The 17,268-nt window shown below is 43.0% G+C and overlaps 1 protein-coding gene across 1 annotated transcript in view; it reads right to left on the bottom strand.

The window, feature by feature from the left end:
• LOC125358752 (RING1 and YY1 binding protein) overlaps nt 1-16,903 on the bottom strand; it is a 60,498-nt gene extending 43,595 nt beyond the window's left edge. Inside the window, exons 1-2 of the mRNA XM_048356163.1 lie at nt 16,729-16,903; nt 15,796-15,921 (exon numbers count right to left, since the gene is read on the bottom strand). Coding sequence (XP_048212120.1) covers nt 15,796-15,921; nt 16,729-16,760 — 158 coding nt within the window. The 5' untranslated portion in view covers nt 16,761-16,903. The remainder of the gene's footprint in view (nt 1-15,795; nt 15,922-16,728) is intronic.
• Between the last annotated feature and the right edge of the window lie 365 nt (nt 16,904-17,268).

A 17,268-nucleotide genomic window follows, 5' to 3' on the forward strand; every position in this document is an offset into this window, starting at 1 on the left:
TTGAACAGATAGCTAAGATTACAGGCATGAGCCACTGGCACCTAGCCAGAATAAGAACCATTATAATAAGCTGGATACTGGCAGCTCACGCCTGCAAACTTAGCTACTCAGGAGGCTGAGACCTGAAGATCACACTTAGAAGACAGCCTGGGCAGGAAAATCTGACTTATTTTTCCAATAAATCCAAAACAGCTGGAAGTGGACTCAAGTGGTAGACTACTAGTCTTGAGCAAAAAAAAAGCTTAGAGACAGTGCCCAGCCCCAGGACTAGCACAAAGAAAAAAAAAGTAACCTTAGAAGGATTAAATGGGAAACTTCATGAGATGGGCTTAACATAGTATCTACTGCACATTAAATGCCTAATGAATGTTGGTTCTAATCATCACTAGTTACAAAATCACTAATGAGGCCTGTGACGAGCTGGGCCCTACTACTCTAAATAGGCTAAGGTGCTTTGGGGTTCAACTTGCAGCACCTAGCACATTCAATAAACAATTGATGTTCATAAATGCAAAGCAAGAAAAATATCAAAAATTCTCCTACACAATTCAGTATTAACTTTCAGTAGTGAAACTTTAAGAAAAGTCAAGCAGGGCTCATTGGGCTCATGCTTGTAATCCTAACTACTCAGGAGGTTGAGATCTGACGAGTAAGGTTCTAAGCCAACTCAGGCAGCAAAGTCCACCAAACTTATTTCCAATTAACTTCCAAAAAGCCAAGAAGTGAAGCTGTGCCTCAAGTGGTGGGGAGCTAGCCTTGAGCACAAGAGCTCAGGCTCTGATTTCAAGCCCCAGAACACAGAAATCAAACTAGTTCTGAGAATTTTAACGCTTCCAAAACAGAAATCTTTCAAATATGATTACGTTGCTTCAAATTTCATCCCAAAGTCAATCATGTACTTACTCCCTCAAAGTAAAATACACACATACACACACACACACACACCAGAAATCCTAGCTACTCAGGAAGCTGAGATCTGAAGATGGCCATTCAAAACCAGCTCAAACAAAAAGCCCCTGTGAGACTCCTATCTCCAATTAACCACCAGAAAACCAGAAGTGGTGCTGTGGCTCAAAGTGCTAGAATGTTAGCTTTGAGCAAAAAGAGCTCAGGGACAGCACCCAGGCCCTGAGCTCAAGCTCCCATACCAAAATAAAAAGCTTTATCAAGATCAAAAATAATATGTTCTTTGCATAGGCTAAGATGGATGTTAAGATTTACAGGCCTCAATCTCCACAAATAGTGGAAAATGAGATGATAATGGATGGTCATACATTTTTATCTCATAGCGCTGAAGGACAATCTGGATGTGCCTATGACTTCCTCAATATTTTAACTGTAATCAAATAAAGCCAGTGCATATAGTTAAAACAGAACCCACAAGTTAGAATACAGAGCCTGAACAGTCTAATGATATATGCTCTATCTGACTTTGCCCAAGAGACTCGTGCTTTCCACTGCACCATTGCCTCCGGAGAGTCAATCATTCACAAACTCACTGCTTCTCCACGGTGATTTTAATGGAAGCATGCAATGTTCTTTCCAAGAACTGTGTAATTTTCTGAATAAGTCAAGCGATGAGCTGCACTTCAAAGAACCTGGTTTTAAGACAGTATGCTAATACTGAATTGAATTTTCTTGGTCCATTTTTACAGGTTTATTTTTCAAAAAGACAGGAAAAGCAGCTTTCAAGTCTACAGAGAGAACATAGCAACAAACAAAATCAATCATTATGCTTTATGTTACAGGTGATCTGATTAAGCTCATCTGATCAGGAGCAAGGTAACAACTCAATTGGCATTTTATTATTGTCCCTCTCTAATTTAAATGCCCCTGGAATAGGGTGAGATCCAGCCTTCCTTGAAATGACAAAGTTGGAAAGGAAAGAAAGTAGTTAAAACACACTGGTAACTAAGCCAATTTTCATTTGCCCACTTAATTAAAAACACTTTTTTTCTCTGTTGTGTATGAAATCCAGAAAGTTACTTTTCTGGGCTTAAGTTTCTTCAGTTGTAAAAGTTCAAATAACCTCTCAGGATTGTTTTGAGTATTACAAATTGGGAAAAAAGACATGCAAAACAGAAAGTGCTGATGTAAATACATAAATACCCTAAGATTGACAGTCAAATGTTCGAGGCTTAGTGCTATATTTGCACTTTCAGTCAAGTCTCAATTTAAGTATTAACTCTGAAAAAAATATGATTATAAGCCCCCCCCACCACGTCACATTTGTAGAATGACTAAATGTACAATATACTGGAATAACCACATAACCAAATGTATATTGTTTACAGTACATACCGTGACAGGACCTGCCACATAATAAATTCACTCATCGAAACCATACTACACCTACAGAGACATATTTTCATCTGAATTAAATGTTCTAATTATCAAACGTACACTTTTTTTTTTTTGGCCAGTCCTGGGCCTTGGACTCAGGGCCTGAGCACTGTCCCTGGCTTCTTTTGGTTCAAGGCTAGCACTCTGTCACCTGAGCCACAGCGCCGCTTCTGGCCGTTTTCTGTATATGTGGTGCTGGGGAATCGAACCTAGGGCCTCGTGTATCCGAGGCAGGCACTCTTGCCACTAGGCTATATCCCCAGCCCAAACGTACACATTTTGAAGACTTATGAAAAACATCTCAAACTTTTTAAATGGACAGAACATTTTGACCATAATCAACTACACAGAGTCAAAGAAATTTCTCTCAGTTCTTTTTATTTTCTTCCTATAGCTACTAGAAATTTTCAAATTATATGTACACCATATACAATTTTGAACAGCACTGACTTAAGTACATCATATAGAGTATTTTGTAATACAAAGAACAAAATTAATTAATTTAGTGCCAGGACTGGCTGGGGCTTGACCTTAAGAGTCTTGTGCTCTACCACTTGAGCCACACTGCCACTTTCAGGTTTTTGCTGGCTAATTGAAGATGAGTGTCTGGGATGTATCTGCCCTTGCTGGTTAGGTCCAGTGACCAGATCTCTGCCTCCTGCGTAGCTAGGATTACTGGAGGCATGAGCCATCAGCACCTAGCAAAAGCAACTTTAAATTAACAAACACTACATGCTTCAGAAAGTACATTTAGATTAACTTCCCAATCTTAACAGCTGTTTTCAATCTTAGTGCAACCAATAAAAACAAAATTAAGTCTTAATGTAAAAACATGGTTCCACTATAATTTTCTTAAAACTCTGTCATGACATTAACAGATATATTACAGAAATTAGTAAATATTTTGATCAGACATTCCATTTAGGTATGTATATTAGTTTGGATAGTATGAAATGAAGTAGAATCTCATGATTTTGCAACTTTTATTTTTTATTACTATATTACAAATGTTTCCCCCATCATTCCATAGTGAACATTTATCTTACTTTGAAGTAATTATAAACCCAGAAATGTGGAAAAATAGTACAGAGGTGCCATATAGTCTTCATCTAGTTTCTTTGCAAGATGTACCTTCTTGATTACAGTACAATGCCAAAGCCAGAAAACTGATATTGGAATAACATACGTACATGTATGTAATTCTTTGCCAATTTTTGTGCTCTACAATTATAAAAATTGATTTTTACAATTATTTTTTACTAACAATGTAGATATGAGGTACAGTAACTTGATGTTTATATACAATGTGCATGATCAACTCTAGTATTCCAATTACTTCAAATATTTCTTTGTGATAGTTGAAGAAATGGAAATACTTGAAAAGATTCAAGTACTACTTTTTGGGTACTTGCGCCAGTCCTGAGGCTTGAACTCAGGGCCTGGGCACTATCCCTGAGCTTTTGTGTTCAAGGCTAGTGCACTACCACTTTGAGTCCCAGTGCCATTTCCATGTGCCTTTTTCTTTTTGGTAGTAAACTGAAGAGTCTCACAGATTTTCTTGCCTGAGCTGGCTTTGAACCATGATCCTCACAATCACAACCTCCTGAGTAGCTAGGATGACAGGTGTGAGCCATCAGCACTCAGCCCCAAGTACAATTTTTAAAATAAACAAAAATTAAACTATTACCACTCTACTGTGCTAGAGACCAGTAGAATTTACTTCTCCCTAACTTTATTTTGGTACTTGTTACAACCTCAATGCCCCCCATACCATTTCATCAAACATGTAGACTCATATATCTATAACCACAATCAAGCTGTAGATCTACTTCATTACCACAAGGATCTCTCTTGTTATCCTTTATATTCATGCCCATCTTTCTCTCTCCACTAGTGCCAACCTGACAACCACTAATCGTTCTCTATCTCTATAATGGTTATTTCAAGAATGTTAATGGCATCCTACAGTACCCAATATCTAAAGATTGGCTTTTTTGCTCAGCATTTGTCTTAAATCCATCCAAGTTATTAGAAGTACCAATACTTCGTTTCTTTTTATAGTTCATTACTATTGCTCATTACTATTCTACCATACATCATTTGGATTATTTCCAGCATGGGGGTTATTGACAAATAAAACTGTGGACAGCTTTTGTATAAGCATAAGCTTTCAATTCTTTGGGATTAAAATAAACATCCAGGAATGCATCTGCTAAGTAATATGTAAGTATATGCTTCAAGGCTAACACTCTACCACTCAAGCTACAGATCCACTTTTCAGCTTTTTTTTTTTTTTTTTGGTAGTTAACTGGAAGATAAGAGTCTCACAGACTGTCCTGTACAGGCTGGCTCTGACCAGTGATCTTCATATCTCAGCTTTCTGAGTAGCTAGGATTACAGGTATGAGCCACCAGGGCCTGGCAGAAATGTAGTTTTATATCCTCACCAACAACAACATACTGCTTTTCTTTCCTGCCATCCCTGAAATCACAGGCAGGTTCCATCAACCACTACATCCAACTCCCCCATAGTGGAGATGAGAGTCTCAGATTTGTTTCTGCCCAGGCTTGACATGCACCTCAATCTTCCCAATCTCAGGCTCACAGGTGTGTATGGGTTGCCAAGAGGTCTCCAGGGATTTGCTCCAAGGACTGGCCTCAAACCTCAAACCTCCCATTTTCAGCCTCCCAGATTGATCAAGTATTTTTAACAGCTGCAATCAGGAGACTGGTTCTTGCAATACTTCCATTGATTTCCTTAGTCTAAATGCTATCCTCCTCATGACTTACAAGCCAGTAAGTTTTATGTATTTTAAGGGAGCTTGAGTTAGATTGCTGCTTCTTACATTTACTACTCTGGTAGCACTTACAGGCTATCAAACAATGTTTGGTTTTATAGAAGAATTAAAAGATAACATATGGGCTGGGAATATGCTTGCCTCATATACATGAAGCACTGAGTTCAATTCCTCAGCACCACATATATAGAAAAAGCCAGAAGGGGCGCTGTGACTCAAGTGGTAAAGTGCTAGCCTTGAGGGAAAAAAAAGGCAGGGACTGTGCTCAGGCCCTGAGTTCAAGTCCTCAAGACTGGCAAAAACAAAACAAAACAAAATCTGTGATATTTGAACTATTCTTAGAAAGCATCATCAAATTTGTTTTTCCCATGACTAATCATTCACTCTGTTGTAAGATCAAATATGTCAGCATCTCACATCATCTTTAATTTCCTGTCCTTTCCAAAGGCCATCAAAGTTTCATATGAATTTGTATTGTTAGTGCTCTTAAACTGTAGAGAAAAATACTTTGGCTCACAGCTAGCACTCTACCTCTTGAGCCACAGCACTTTTTCTGTTTATGTGGTGCTCAGGAATCGAACCCAGGGCTTCCATGCATGCAAAGCAAGCACTCTACCACTAACCAAACCATATTCCCAGCCCCTCCACGGGACAATTTAAAACTCACAAAGGGAGGAAAGGAGGAGAGGAAGTAATATTTACTCCTTAAAACAAAAATTTTACTAGACTCACCTTGTGATTTCAACCATTCATTATCTGAGTAACAGTATAGTCATATTTGCTTTTCCTGAAAATTCATTTCTGCCATCACAGTATGTGTCAGTCACTTCATGGGAATGAAGAGTTGAATGAAGTGAATGAGTAAGACTTCAATCTAATAACGTCATTCCAAAGAATAGTAATGTACAGTGTACAAAATACAACCATCAAATGTACAAAGTGCCAACTACCAAGTTAGAGGTAAGTTGGCTTGGCAGTATAGACAGCCTAACATTTCCAACAAACCTCAATGTTTTCCAACTGTTTATAAGCTGCCTTAGGTGCCAGTTTACAACACTCTAGACTCTAGTTCCTTATCACAGTTCATTTCACTTCTAAGAGCTGTGTTGTACCATATGAGCAACCCCCTTGTGTCACCATTAGCCTTTCCAAAGTGACATCTGTATGCTGAAACCACCAAGTGGTCACCCAAAAGATAGGAATAATTACAGTTCACGTTATTAGGCTAAGTACACCAAAGCTCTGAAGCCCAAAAGTACTCCCGAAACTATGCCAGTCCTGGAGTTTGAACTCAGGGGGCTGGGTACTATCCCTTACCTTTTCACTCAAGGCTGGCACTTGACCACTTGAACCACAGTTCCACCTGTGGCTTTGTGGTGATTAATTGGAGGTAACTTTTCTTAACTTTTCTGCCCAGGCTGGTTTGAACAGCAATCCTCAAATCTCAGCTACCTGAGTAGCTAGAATTACAGGTGTGAGCCACAGACACCTGGCTTCAGGAACTTTTTAAATGCATTGCTTTACAGTCTTCAAGGCCATTATACTGGTTTAAGTTCCCCAAAAAACAGGAATACTACTTTTAAGGGCATACTTCACAGAGACAACTTTGGCCTAATCCAGAAACATTAAACACACAGAATGAACACTTTTAATATTTGAAGGGACATTTACTACAACTAAAAAAAAAAAAAAATGGGGCTCAAAGTGGTGGAGCGGAAGGCTTGAAGTGAAAATGTTCAAGGACAGGGCCCAGGCCCTGAGTTCAAGCCCCATGACTGACAAGGAAAAACAAAAACAAAAAAATTTTTAAAAATGGAGTTAGAATGTAGCACAGTAGTAATAATGCTTGCCTAGCATGCGTGAGACCTTGAATCCAATCCCCAACACCAGAACTCTTAACTGGAATTCCTTCTCCCCAATTTCACCAAGTTTATATATAATTATATCTAATGAACTCACTCCTACCAAGTACCAGACTGTAACAAACAAAGGAAAACCAAGCTAAGAAGAAATCCTCAAAAAAAGTCACAACATAACAAATGTAGAATGGAAATCAAGCTCAAGTATAGCTTAAGCAGGTGCTAGTGACTCACCTACATAAACCTAGCTACGCAGGCGGCTGAGATCTGAGGATTGCAGGTCAAAGCCAGCCTGGGCAGGAAAGCCCATGAGATTCTACCAAAAGGCCAGAAGTGCCAGTGGTAGAGCACTAGCTCAAGTACAATTCAAAATAAACAAAAACCTCAGGGACAGGACCCAGGCTGTGAAGAATTCAAGCCCCAGGACTGGCACCAGAAAAAAATGAAAGCCAGCCAGGATTAAAAAAAAAAGGAAAGGCGTTTCAAAAGAGAACAGAGAGGAAGAGCTTGTGAAGGTATGACAGTGAAACATCATGGTCCACACTGAGTAAATACCAGGCAGTGTAGTGCAAACCACATTATGTGTAGAGAGCTGAGTCTTAGCAGGCTGCTTCTAGAAAGTCTAAAGATAGGTACAGGAAAGGACTAAATCACAAACTCCTTGTGATACTCAGGATTTGGATTTCACCCTAAAGGCAATGAGAATCAGGGCAAAACTTTAACCAGGAATGGAAGTGATGTTTGGTATTTTTAAACATTCTCACAGATGAATTCAGCTTTTCAATCTGTGGGATTTGAACTGCCTTTAAGCTATCCAGGTGGAAAAGCCCAAGAAGCAGATGGATTTGTTTGTCCTGTGCACCCATGCATGGGAGATGATGATGGGAGAAGTTTGAGTGTGGTTGGTGTGGGGAGGATATAGCTTAGTACTGGAGCACTTCCTAAGTCTGTATGAGGCCCTAAATTCGCAACACCTCAGGAAAAAAACAGCGAACAGTCGACACCACTTGAAGACAGGGAACAGTTTAAATGGTGAAGGAGCCAAGCATATATAATCCCAGAATCAGGAAGATTAAAGAGGTTGAGGCAGAACCTATGTAAATCAGCTACAGAGAACCTATCTCAAAAATAAGGGGCAGGGGCAGCAGAGAAGTAACAGAACCACTAACTTACATCCGAAAATCATAAAGGCAAAGTTTTTGTCAAATTCAGTAATGGCTTCCAAGAGTAGTCTCCAACCTCCTTCACAATGCAATTACAGTCTCAGTCTCTCTTCCTTTATTCTATGCTCACTATAACCTTCCCATCACTGGGTATCTTTATACGCTATAGTCTTTTCAAAAAGGTAAGTTCCTCAAAAGCACAAGCTTCCTACTTATGACTAACCAACACTATTGATGCGAGGCAAAAATTAGATGTCTAAATAGTCTCACATACAGGTTCAATTCTTCTCACATAGTGACTGTGGACTTGCGCCCCAGGGTATGGTGGGGGAGGAGGAGGTGAGGGGGGAGGGGCAAACACAGATTACACATTACACTGGTGATGAAAATGAAGAGCAGTCCCGTCTATTTTTAAGGGTCTGCATGCAAAGTAGTCTTAGAATAAAACAGCACTAGTAAAATAAAGAACTACACATAATGCCATGGATGAACTTCACCAACATAAAAATGAGTTAAAGAACCCAGAAGTGTATATCCCATATGATTCTATCGTAAAGAAGCAACACTCTACTGCCAGAAGTCAGCATAGGAGTAACAACAGAGGGCAGTGTACAAAAAGCTCCTGGAAATAGTCTCTGAATCTGATCAAGAATCCAGGTGCCAGTTACAAAGTGGGTTCACTTGTCAAAGTTCATCAAAGTCTTCAAACTGATTTGTGTATTACTCTTTAATGGTCCAAACTTAAACTGAATAGGTAAACAAGTACTACTTTGGGAAGTATTAAAAGAAAAGGCACTGGTAATGGGGCAGAAGAGAAAAAAATGCAGGTCAAGAAGACAAAATGTATTTGGCTCAATCATGACCAACTAAAGTACTGAGAACTGAATTAGTTTTGTGTTTTTTAACAAACTACAGCTACTTGAGGAATATATATAGATATATATACACACACACATCTATTCTGGAGCACCTACAGAAAAGCACAATAAACTATGCTATGTAAATATTACAGAAGTGAAGCCATTCAAGACCTTCCATCCTATTAACTAGATATTTAGTTTATAACACACAACTAAGAAAAGTTAGTATCTTGACCATGAAGGCTACAACTAAGAAAATAAACCTACAGAAGAAATCATCCCCTGGCTCAAAAGCAAGCAACATTACTGTTTTCTTTTGTTGTTGTTGCTATAGCGGTGGGGCTTAAACTAGGGGGCTGGACACTGTTCCTGAGCTCTTCAGCCCAAGACTAGCACCCTACCACTTGAGCCACAGCACCACTTCCAGTTTTCTGGTGGTTAATTGGAGGTAGGAGTCTTTCCTGCCCTGCCCAAGCTGACTTTGAACAGCGATCCTCAGATCTCATCCTCCTGAGTAGCTAGGATTACAGGTTGAGCCACCAGCACCCAGCTAGCATTACTGTTTTCTAAGAAGGCAAATGCCCATTTCAAGCAATGACTATAAAGCAGTTATCTGTCGAGTTCTCATGTCTTTGTAGTTCTCCTCACTTCATTAGCTGAAATTATCTAATTTTTCTGTTAGTTTTTCTTCTCCTACATGGTTATTTCACGCTCCATGAGAACAGGACTTTGCCTGTCTTTACACAACTGCACACCTAGCGCCTAGTTGGTGCTGCATATACACCCAGAGCCTCCAGCAATGTGCTTAATAAATTTGTATTAAGTCAAATTTACATGTGAGATTAAGTCAGTACTAATAAATCAGCAAGTAAGATGCAACAGAAAATACAAATTAATCTATCCACCTACCTGCCTATTTTTTTGTGTGCCAATACTGAGGCGTGAACTCAAGGCCTATAGCACTGCCACTTGGCTTTTTGGCTCAAAGCTGGTGCTCCATGTGGATCACTTAAACCATACCTCCACTTTTTTCAGGATAATTGGAGCTAAAAGTCTCATGGACTTTTCTGCCCAGGCTGGCTTCAAACAGGGACCCAATGATTCTCAGATGTCAGTCTCTTGAGTAGCTAGCATTGAGTGTTAGCACCTGGCGCCCAGCCAAAACAAATTATTATTCCATTCCTAGGTAAGAATATTTAAAACTGTGCCAGCTTTTATACTAGCTTTGAGGTTTTAAGATTTGATAAAGGTTTAATGATTTGGAAGACAGTGGTAATTTTCTGATGTATTTTATGAAAGACAAACGCAAACAAAAGCAATGTGACTCAAAGCACAAAACCACAGTGGTTATGTTCCCAGGAAACATGGGTAGTACAGTTGGCTCTGTTCCAGTATAGGTACCGTGTGGTCTTTCTGGGAGATTTTCTATCTAAAAAGGATCACTAGCAGCCAGTGCCAGTGGCTCATGCCTGTAATCCTAGCTACTCAGAAGGCTGAGAGCTGAGGATCACGGCTCAAAGCCAGCCCAATTCAAAGCCAGCCCAGGCAGCAAAGTCTGTGAGACACTTATTTCCAATTAGAAAACCAGAAGCAGCTCAAGTGTTGGAGCGCTAGCCTTGAGTTGAAGAGCTCAAGTGACAGCGCCCAGGCCCAGAGTTCAAGCCCCACGATGGACCAAAAAAAACAAGATCACCAGCAGACATCACAGCTATGTTCTATTTTTCCACAAAACTTCAACAGTACTTCATGACTTTTCAAGAGATTTGAGTTGTCAGAGTATCAAACTTGAGGGGATGTCCAAAGTTATAACTGTAAACAACTGGGGACTTTTCCATCAAAGAACATGTTTTACACATAAAGCAGCTACTTCTTCAACTCTTCCAATTCAGTATCCTGCATACCCAACTCTGGTAAACCTCGTTATTTTTACACAACTGTAATAAACAACTAATCTTCTACTTGTCTATAGAAGCTCTAAAGCCAGTAAATTTTTGAGAAGGAAAATAGACAACCAGGGTTTAAATAAAACAAGATCTCATCCAGGCATCAGTGGCTAATATTGATAATCCTAGCCACTAGGAGAGTAACATCCAGGGGCTCTTGGTTCAAAGCCAACCCAGGCAGAAAAGTCATCAAGACTCTTCTCCAAATAACCAGCAAAAAGCTTGATTGGATACTAAAGGCGTGGCTCAAGAGGTAGTAAAACACTAACCCTGAGAGCAAGAAAGCTAAACCACAGCACAAGGCCCTGAGTTCAAGCTGCAGTATCAAAGCTGGCTTTCTGCCACTTGAACCACACCTCTCTCTCCTTCCAGCTTTTTACTGATTAACGGAACTTTCCTACCCAGGCTAGCATTACAGGTGTGAGCCACCAGTGTCCAGTAGTAAATTTCTTTGTATGCTGGTCCTGGGGCCTGGAGGTTTTTTTGCTCAAGGCTAGTGCTCTACCACTTAAGCCACACAGCTCTACTTCTGGCTTTCTGCTGGCTAATGAGAAATAGTCTTATGTACATTTTTGCCAGGGCTGGCTTTGAACCATAATCTTCAGATCTCAGCCTCTTGAGTAGTTACAGGATTACAGATGTGAGCAAACAACACCCAGTAATTTTTATAACACAGCACTCAGGAATTATAATGAGCACAAAAGTAAGACATGTTTATTGCCAGATCTAGGAAGTTACTCTGCCCAATACCTGAGAAATTCAGCAGAAGTGTTAGGTTATCTCCTGCAATTTGTAGGCTTTTTCCCCCCAACTTCTTTTAAAAGCTAATACTCTCTTCTTGAGACTGGCAGAATGGAATGAGAAACACTTCTTTACCCATCAGAGAGGCTGGGTTTCCCCCCTCCCCTCACTTGCCAGCGCACACACATCACACACATCCAAAAGCTCCTTATCTTCCACCTTGCAAGGATTAGCACACCAGAGTAGTAAGAAGCATCTTTCCCAGTTGTCCATAGACACTCCACAAAAGGACTTTACAGTATCATCAAAGAATGGGAGTAAAAACGACGATAACAATGTTCTAAAACCCGGATTGTGGTAATAGATGCACTCTAAAATAACAATAAACCACATTTAAAATAATAACCAACAAGGGCTAATGATTGGCATAGTATAAAGAAAATCATACAGAAGGAAAGAGGATTATATGGAAGAACCAGAGAAAGCCAGGTATGGTGCTGCATGCCCCTTAATTGCTACTCTGGGGAGGTGGAAACAGGAAGATCATCAATTTAAGGCCAGCCTGGGCTATATAGGAAGATTTTGTCTCCAGTCTTCCCCCAAAGAAGTCCCCTAACACCCATTTCATTTCAGTATTACATCTAAAATGTAGATTTCTAGTGGCCCCAGACTTCCAAGTAGACTCCTTCCCTTTAACATACTCCTTACAGCTTTCTGACCTTCCTTTTTGCTCTCTGTTACTCCAAAAAGAAATGGAGTTCTCATCCAAAACCACCTCCTTGATTCCACCTGCAGAATTTAAAATACCATGCATGTGTCAATAGTAGTAAAAAACTGGCAGGTGATTTCAAAGAAATCAATTTTCCTTATCAGATGAAATGGAAGGAGGGACTCTATTCTAATAAGAGTCCTCAAAGTAGCAAACTGCTGGGTCTTACTCTTTGTATTATACTGCCTGTTAGGGGCTTTATAACTTGGTTATATTAACATCCATTTTGTTTATGTGCCAATCCCAGGACCTGAACTCAGCAACACCTGTACATTGTCCCTTAGCTGTTTTGCTCAAGGCTGACATGCTCTACTACTTGAACCACACCACCACTTCCTGTTTTTTGGTGGTTAACTGGAGATAAATCTTACAGACTTTCCTTCCTGGGCTGGCTTAGAACAGTGATCCTCAGATCTCAGCCTCCTAAGTAGATACAGAATTATAGGCATGAGCCATTGGCACCTAGCTTAACAGACTTTCAACACTCCCTCTCTCCTCCCCTGGCCCGATAACTTTCATAACCCAGGAAATCAACACATCATCTTTGGATGGACAGCAAGCTATAAACAAAAGGCAAAGACAGGTGATATGTGTCCTACTGGACCACCACTGCACTTCAAAGCTGTTTTCCTGAGTTGCTGGTTGATGATGTAACAATAAAGAAAAAAATGATAAACGCAGAATAATCACCGGCTAACAAATAAGCTGAAGCTGTTAAAATATGAAATCCCCAACTCAGAAGCAGCAAAACACCCGACTCCAGGACACAAAGTCAACAGATAGTGCTAAAGTCACTAGCTTTTGCCTATTCTCCAGCACCCAAATGGCAACAACCACTTTGGAGTTGTAGCTTAGTGGCAAAATTCTTGCTTAGCACACCTATGGCCCTGGACTAATGCCCAACATTAAGGTTTTCTACCACCACCAATACCAAGTTTGATTAATACTATGTAAGACAACAAGTGTCACACTGATATCAGATCTTTGAGACAAAAAAATGCAAAAACATTCAAGAAAAAAGACCAATTAAAAAAATACTGCAATAGCCAGAATCATAGAGAAATCAAACCAAACTGTTACACAGGGTAGGATAGAATAAAAACCTGTCAAACTTTTCTCTCCACAGGTAGGACTATTGAGAATTGATGGGGTTTAAGCCCTGGTCTGTAAAATCTGTGTTCAAATACTACTGAGGGTAAGTACTCCAGCATCCTTTTGCTGAAAAAAATCTAAAATATTTTAATTCAATATATCAAAACTGAATTTTAGTATAATCTGTGACTCTGAAAAAAACTTTAAACTTAAGTCAAACTTGACATGTGCTTCCAAAAAGTTGATGAGTCAGTTTTCTTAAATGCATGTAGAAACTGAAAAGCATTTCACTATGAAGTAATTATTCCCAGCAATAAATCAGATGTAAACTTTTGAATTTGGTTAAAGTTTCTTTTCACCAGTAAGGTTCTCAAGTTCTTAGGAGTTTCCTAGTCATTTACTTGAACATCATCTACAGTAACACTCAAAGCAAAACCACAATAGAGAGGTTTTGGCCTCTGAGGGATTCTACATGTAAAAAAACATTACTCATAAATAATATACAATCACTATTGATTTAAGTAACACATTTCTAAACTTTCGTTCCATCTGATGGAATCCCCTATTTTGAACAGCAAAACAAAATTTCTGAAATCACAAAAGTGGGGTTTTTAATCTTAACTAAATCCCACAAAAAGTTTACACTGGTTAAAAAAATAAACAAGACTACAAGACGAGTGCTAGTGGATCATGGCTGTAATCCTAGCTGCTCCAGAGGCTGAGATCTGAGGATCAAGGTTTGAAGCCAGTCGGGGCAAGAAAGTCCGTGAGACTTTTTTTTTATCTCCAATAAACTACCCCCACAAGCTGTTAGTGGCACTATGGCTCAAGTGCTAGAGCACTTGCCTTGAGCAAAGAAAAGCTCAGGGACAGAGCCCAAGCCCAGAGTTCAAGCCCCAAGACTTGGGGGGGGGGGGGGTGGAGGAACCACAACTACTAGATGGGGAGGCTGAAGCAGGATGGTTGAGTTTGAGGCCAGCCAGTCTGGACTCCATATGGAGACTAGGTCAAGAGAAAACAAGAAAACAAAAGTACTTTTGAAGAAATATTTTTAGTTCTTGAGTATTTTTTATTCAAAGGTATTACGACTTAAGTTACTGGACTCCGCAGAACAATTCTACCACCAATTAGGTTGATTCAATGTAATTTCAGGTATAAACAAAGCAATGAAGCCTGAACAGGGCATATTCACTCAAAGAGTGTGTCATCCAGTTGGAACTTTAGGGTAATACTACTACTACACAGTATACAGCAACATTGCCAATTCAAAACAACTACCTGATGAAATGGGACTTTGGGCAATCAACTTTTAAGTCTTAAAGTATCCACTAAGAACTCACTAGGTCTGGCTTTCACCAGCGCCCCACTGCCAGGTCATTAAATGACACCAGGAACATTCTTAGTTTAAATTCCAAATAAAACTTACAAGATGATCGGAAGACTATAAAATCAACCTTGACATTTCACCCAACTTATCTAAACGTTAAGTCTGGAGTAATTACACTGCTTTTGACGCTACAAGTAGTTTCCCACCTTCACCTAAACGAAAGGAATTCTTCCAACATTCTTTTCATCATAAAGAACTTTTAGACACACAATTCAAAATAGTCGTTCGATTCACCATTTTGCACAATCGTCCTCCATCTCTGCGTAAGTTAACAAACAAAAAAAAACTCGACCTATCAGCGTTTCCTTCTCCCCCAAATGCAACCAACACTCATTATACTTATTCCCAAGCACGAGGAAGTAACAGAAATTTTCAACTCAAGACAGGAAAAGCACAACCAGCCTTAAGTGTAACACCACCATTAAATTTCTCCAAGAGAAAAAATAACTCAGAAAAGGCAAATTAAAACCACGCATCACAAGGCAAAAAATATATATAAAGGTCTAATTTCCTACAATCCATAGCAACAGCCTCGCTTCCTCTTTGAGAGTCAGTGCCAGTAAGCTCAAAGGATACAAGTGTCAAATAAATCCAGTGCTTGCTGGAAGAAAAAGACCAAGACCTGAGAAAACTCCCTTCCATAAATCATTCGGTGAGCAGGAGGAGGCACTGCACCCTGGAAAGGCACATCACCCGAAACACATCACCCACCCCCAAATGCAGGAAAAGCAGCAATCAACAAGTTGGAGAGAGGGCAAGAAAGTACGGCTGGCTAAACCCTCTGCCCACCTTGAAGGCACCACAACTAAGTCCTTTCACAAAGACGAGGGATCACCAGTACCTGGTGGAGGTGCCTTTCCTCACGTCGCAGATGCTGCATTTGAAGGCTTCCGCGCTGTTCCTGAAGGTGCAGACGCTACAATCCCAAAAGCCTTCGTCTGCGGTAGGCTTCGCTTGTCTCTTCGGCCTTCGGAGGAGTGGGGGAATGGAGGGGAGGGAAGGGAAGGAAGGGGTGGCAGGAAAGAAGGGGGGGGGGAGGAGAGACAAGCAAAAACACAGGGCTTGGTGAGCCGTCGTCATTTCGCAGGAATCCAGCCAGCGCTGGAAACTTCGCTCTGGGGCGACCACCCACCCACCCTTCTCGGGGCCTGGGGGGGGGGGCGGGGGAAGGGAGAGCGAGCGGGGCAGGAAGCCGGGCGCCCCCCGCCGGCACCCCGCGGGTCCGGGGCCCGAGGGGCCTCGAGCCCCCCGGCGGCGGCGGCGGCGGCTGCGCCCCGGGAAGGGCCGCGCCGGGCGCAGGAAGCGGGCGGACTTGTGGACTTGAGCGTGGGGGTGGGGGGGGCGGCGAGGGAGCCGCGGGCCGGATCTGGAGGGGGGCGCGCAGGGGCGGCCCGAGGCCGGCGGCGGGGAGTGGGCCGGCTCCTTCCCTCTCCCCTCCCCTGCTCGCGCCCTCCCTCCCTCCCTCCCCACCTGGTTAAATCTCCCTTTGTCTGGGAGGAGTGGCGGCGGCGGCGGCGGCGGCGGCGGAGGGCGGCTGAGGAGGAGCCGCCATGGCTGCGGCGCGCACGGCCGCCGGCCCCGAGCGGGAGCGACACCGCCTCCCGCCGCCGCCGCCGCCGCCCGCCGCCGCCGCCGCCTCCCCCCGCCCCCGGATCTCCATCTTAGCAGCGCCTCCCCCACCCCCGCCCCGGGTGGCTCCCGGGCCTAGTCGTCGCCGGCCCCCGCCCGCCCCCAGCCGCCCTCCCCTTCCGCCCCCTCGGCTCGGAGCAGGTACCTGGTCGGGCTCTTCTTGTCGCCCATGGTCATGGATGGGCTGTACCCCAGCCCCCCCCCCCAAGCCGAAACCGGCGCCGCTCGGAGGAGAACCGCCGTCCGGGAGTCGTCGCGGACCGGCCCCCCTCCCACCCCCGCGCCCGCCCGCCCGCCCTCCCTCCGCCGCTGAGGCTCAAGCTCCGGCCGCCGCCGACGACGCCGCCGCCGCTGCCAGTCTCCGGACGAGACTAGTCCCCGCCAGCGCCGCCTCCGCCGAGTGACTGACGAGGGGCGGGGCCGGGCGCCGCGCGTCACGCGCCGTGCAGCCAATGGGAGGGCGGCGGCCGGCGCCGCGAGGGCGGGGGCGGGGCGCGGGGGAGGGTGGGGCGGGGCGGACGTGGGCCGGGCCGTCGGTGTGCGTGCCCGGGAGTGTGTGCGCGCTGGGGGCGCGCGTGCCTGCCGGTGGCCCCGCGGCCCGGCGCGGCGGAGCGTGCGAGCCTGGCGGGGCGCACGTGGCCGCGCCCGAGAGCTGGCAACCGACTTGGGGCCGGGTATGGCCGCC

This window comes from Perognathus longimembris, chromosome 10, assembly GCF_023159225.1.
Source record: "Perognathus longimembris pacificus isolate PPM17 chromosome 10, ASM2315922v1, whole genome shotgun sequence".
Taxonomy (NCBI): Eukaryota; Metazoa; Chordata; class Mammalia; order Rodentia; family Heteromyidae; genus Perognathus; species Perognathus longimembris.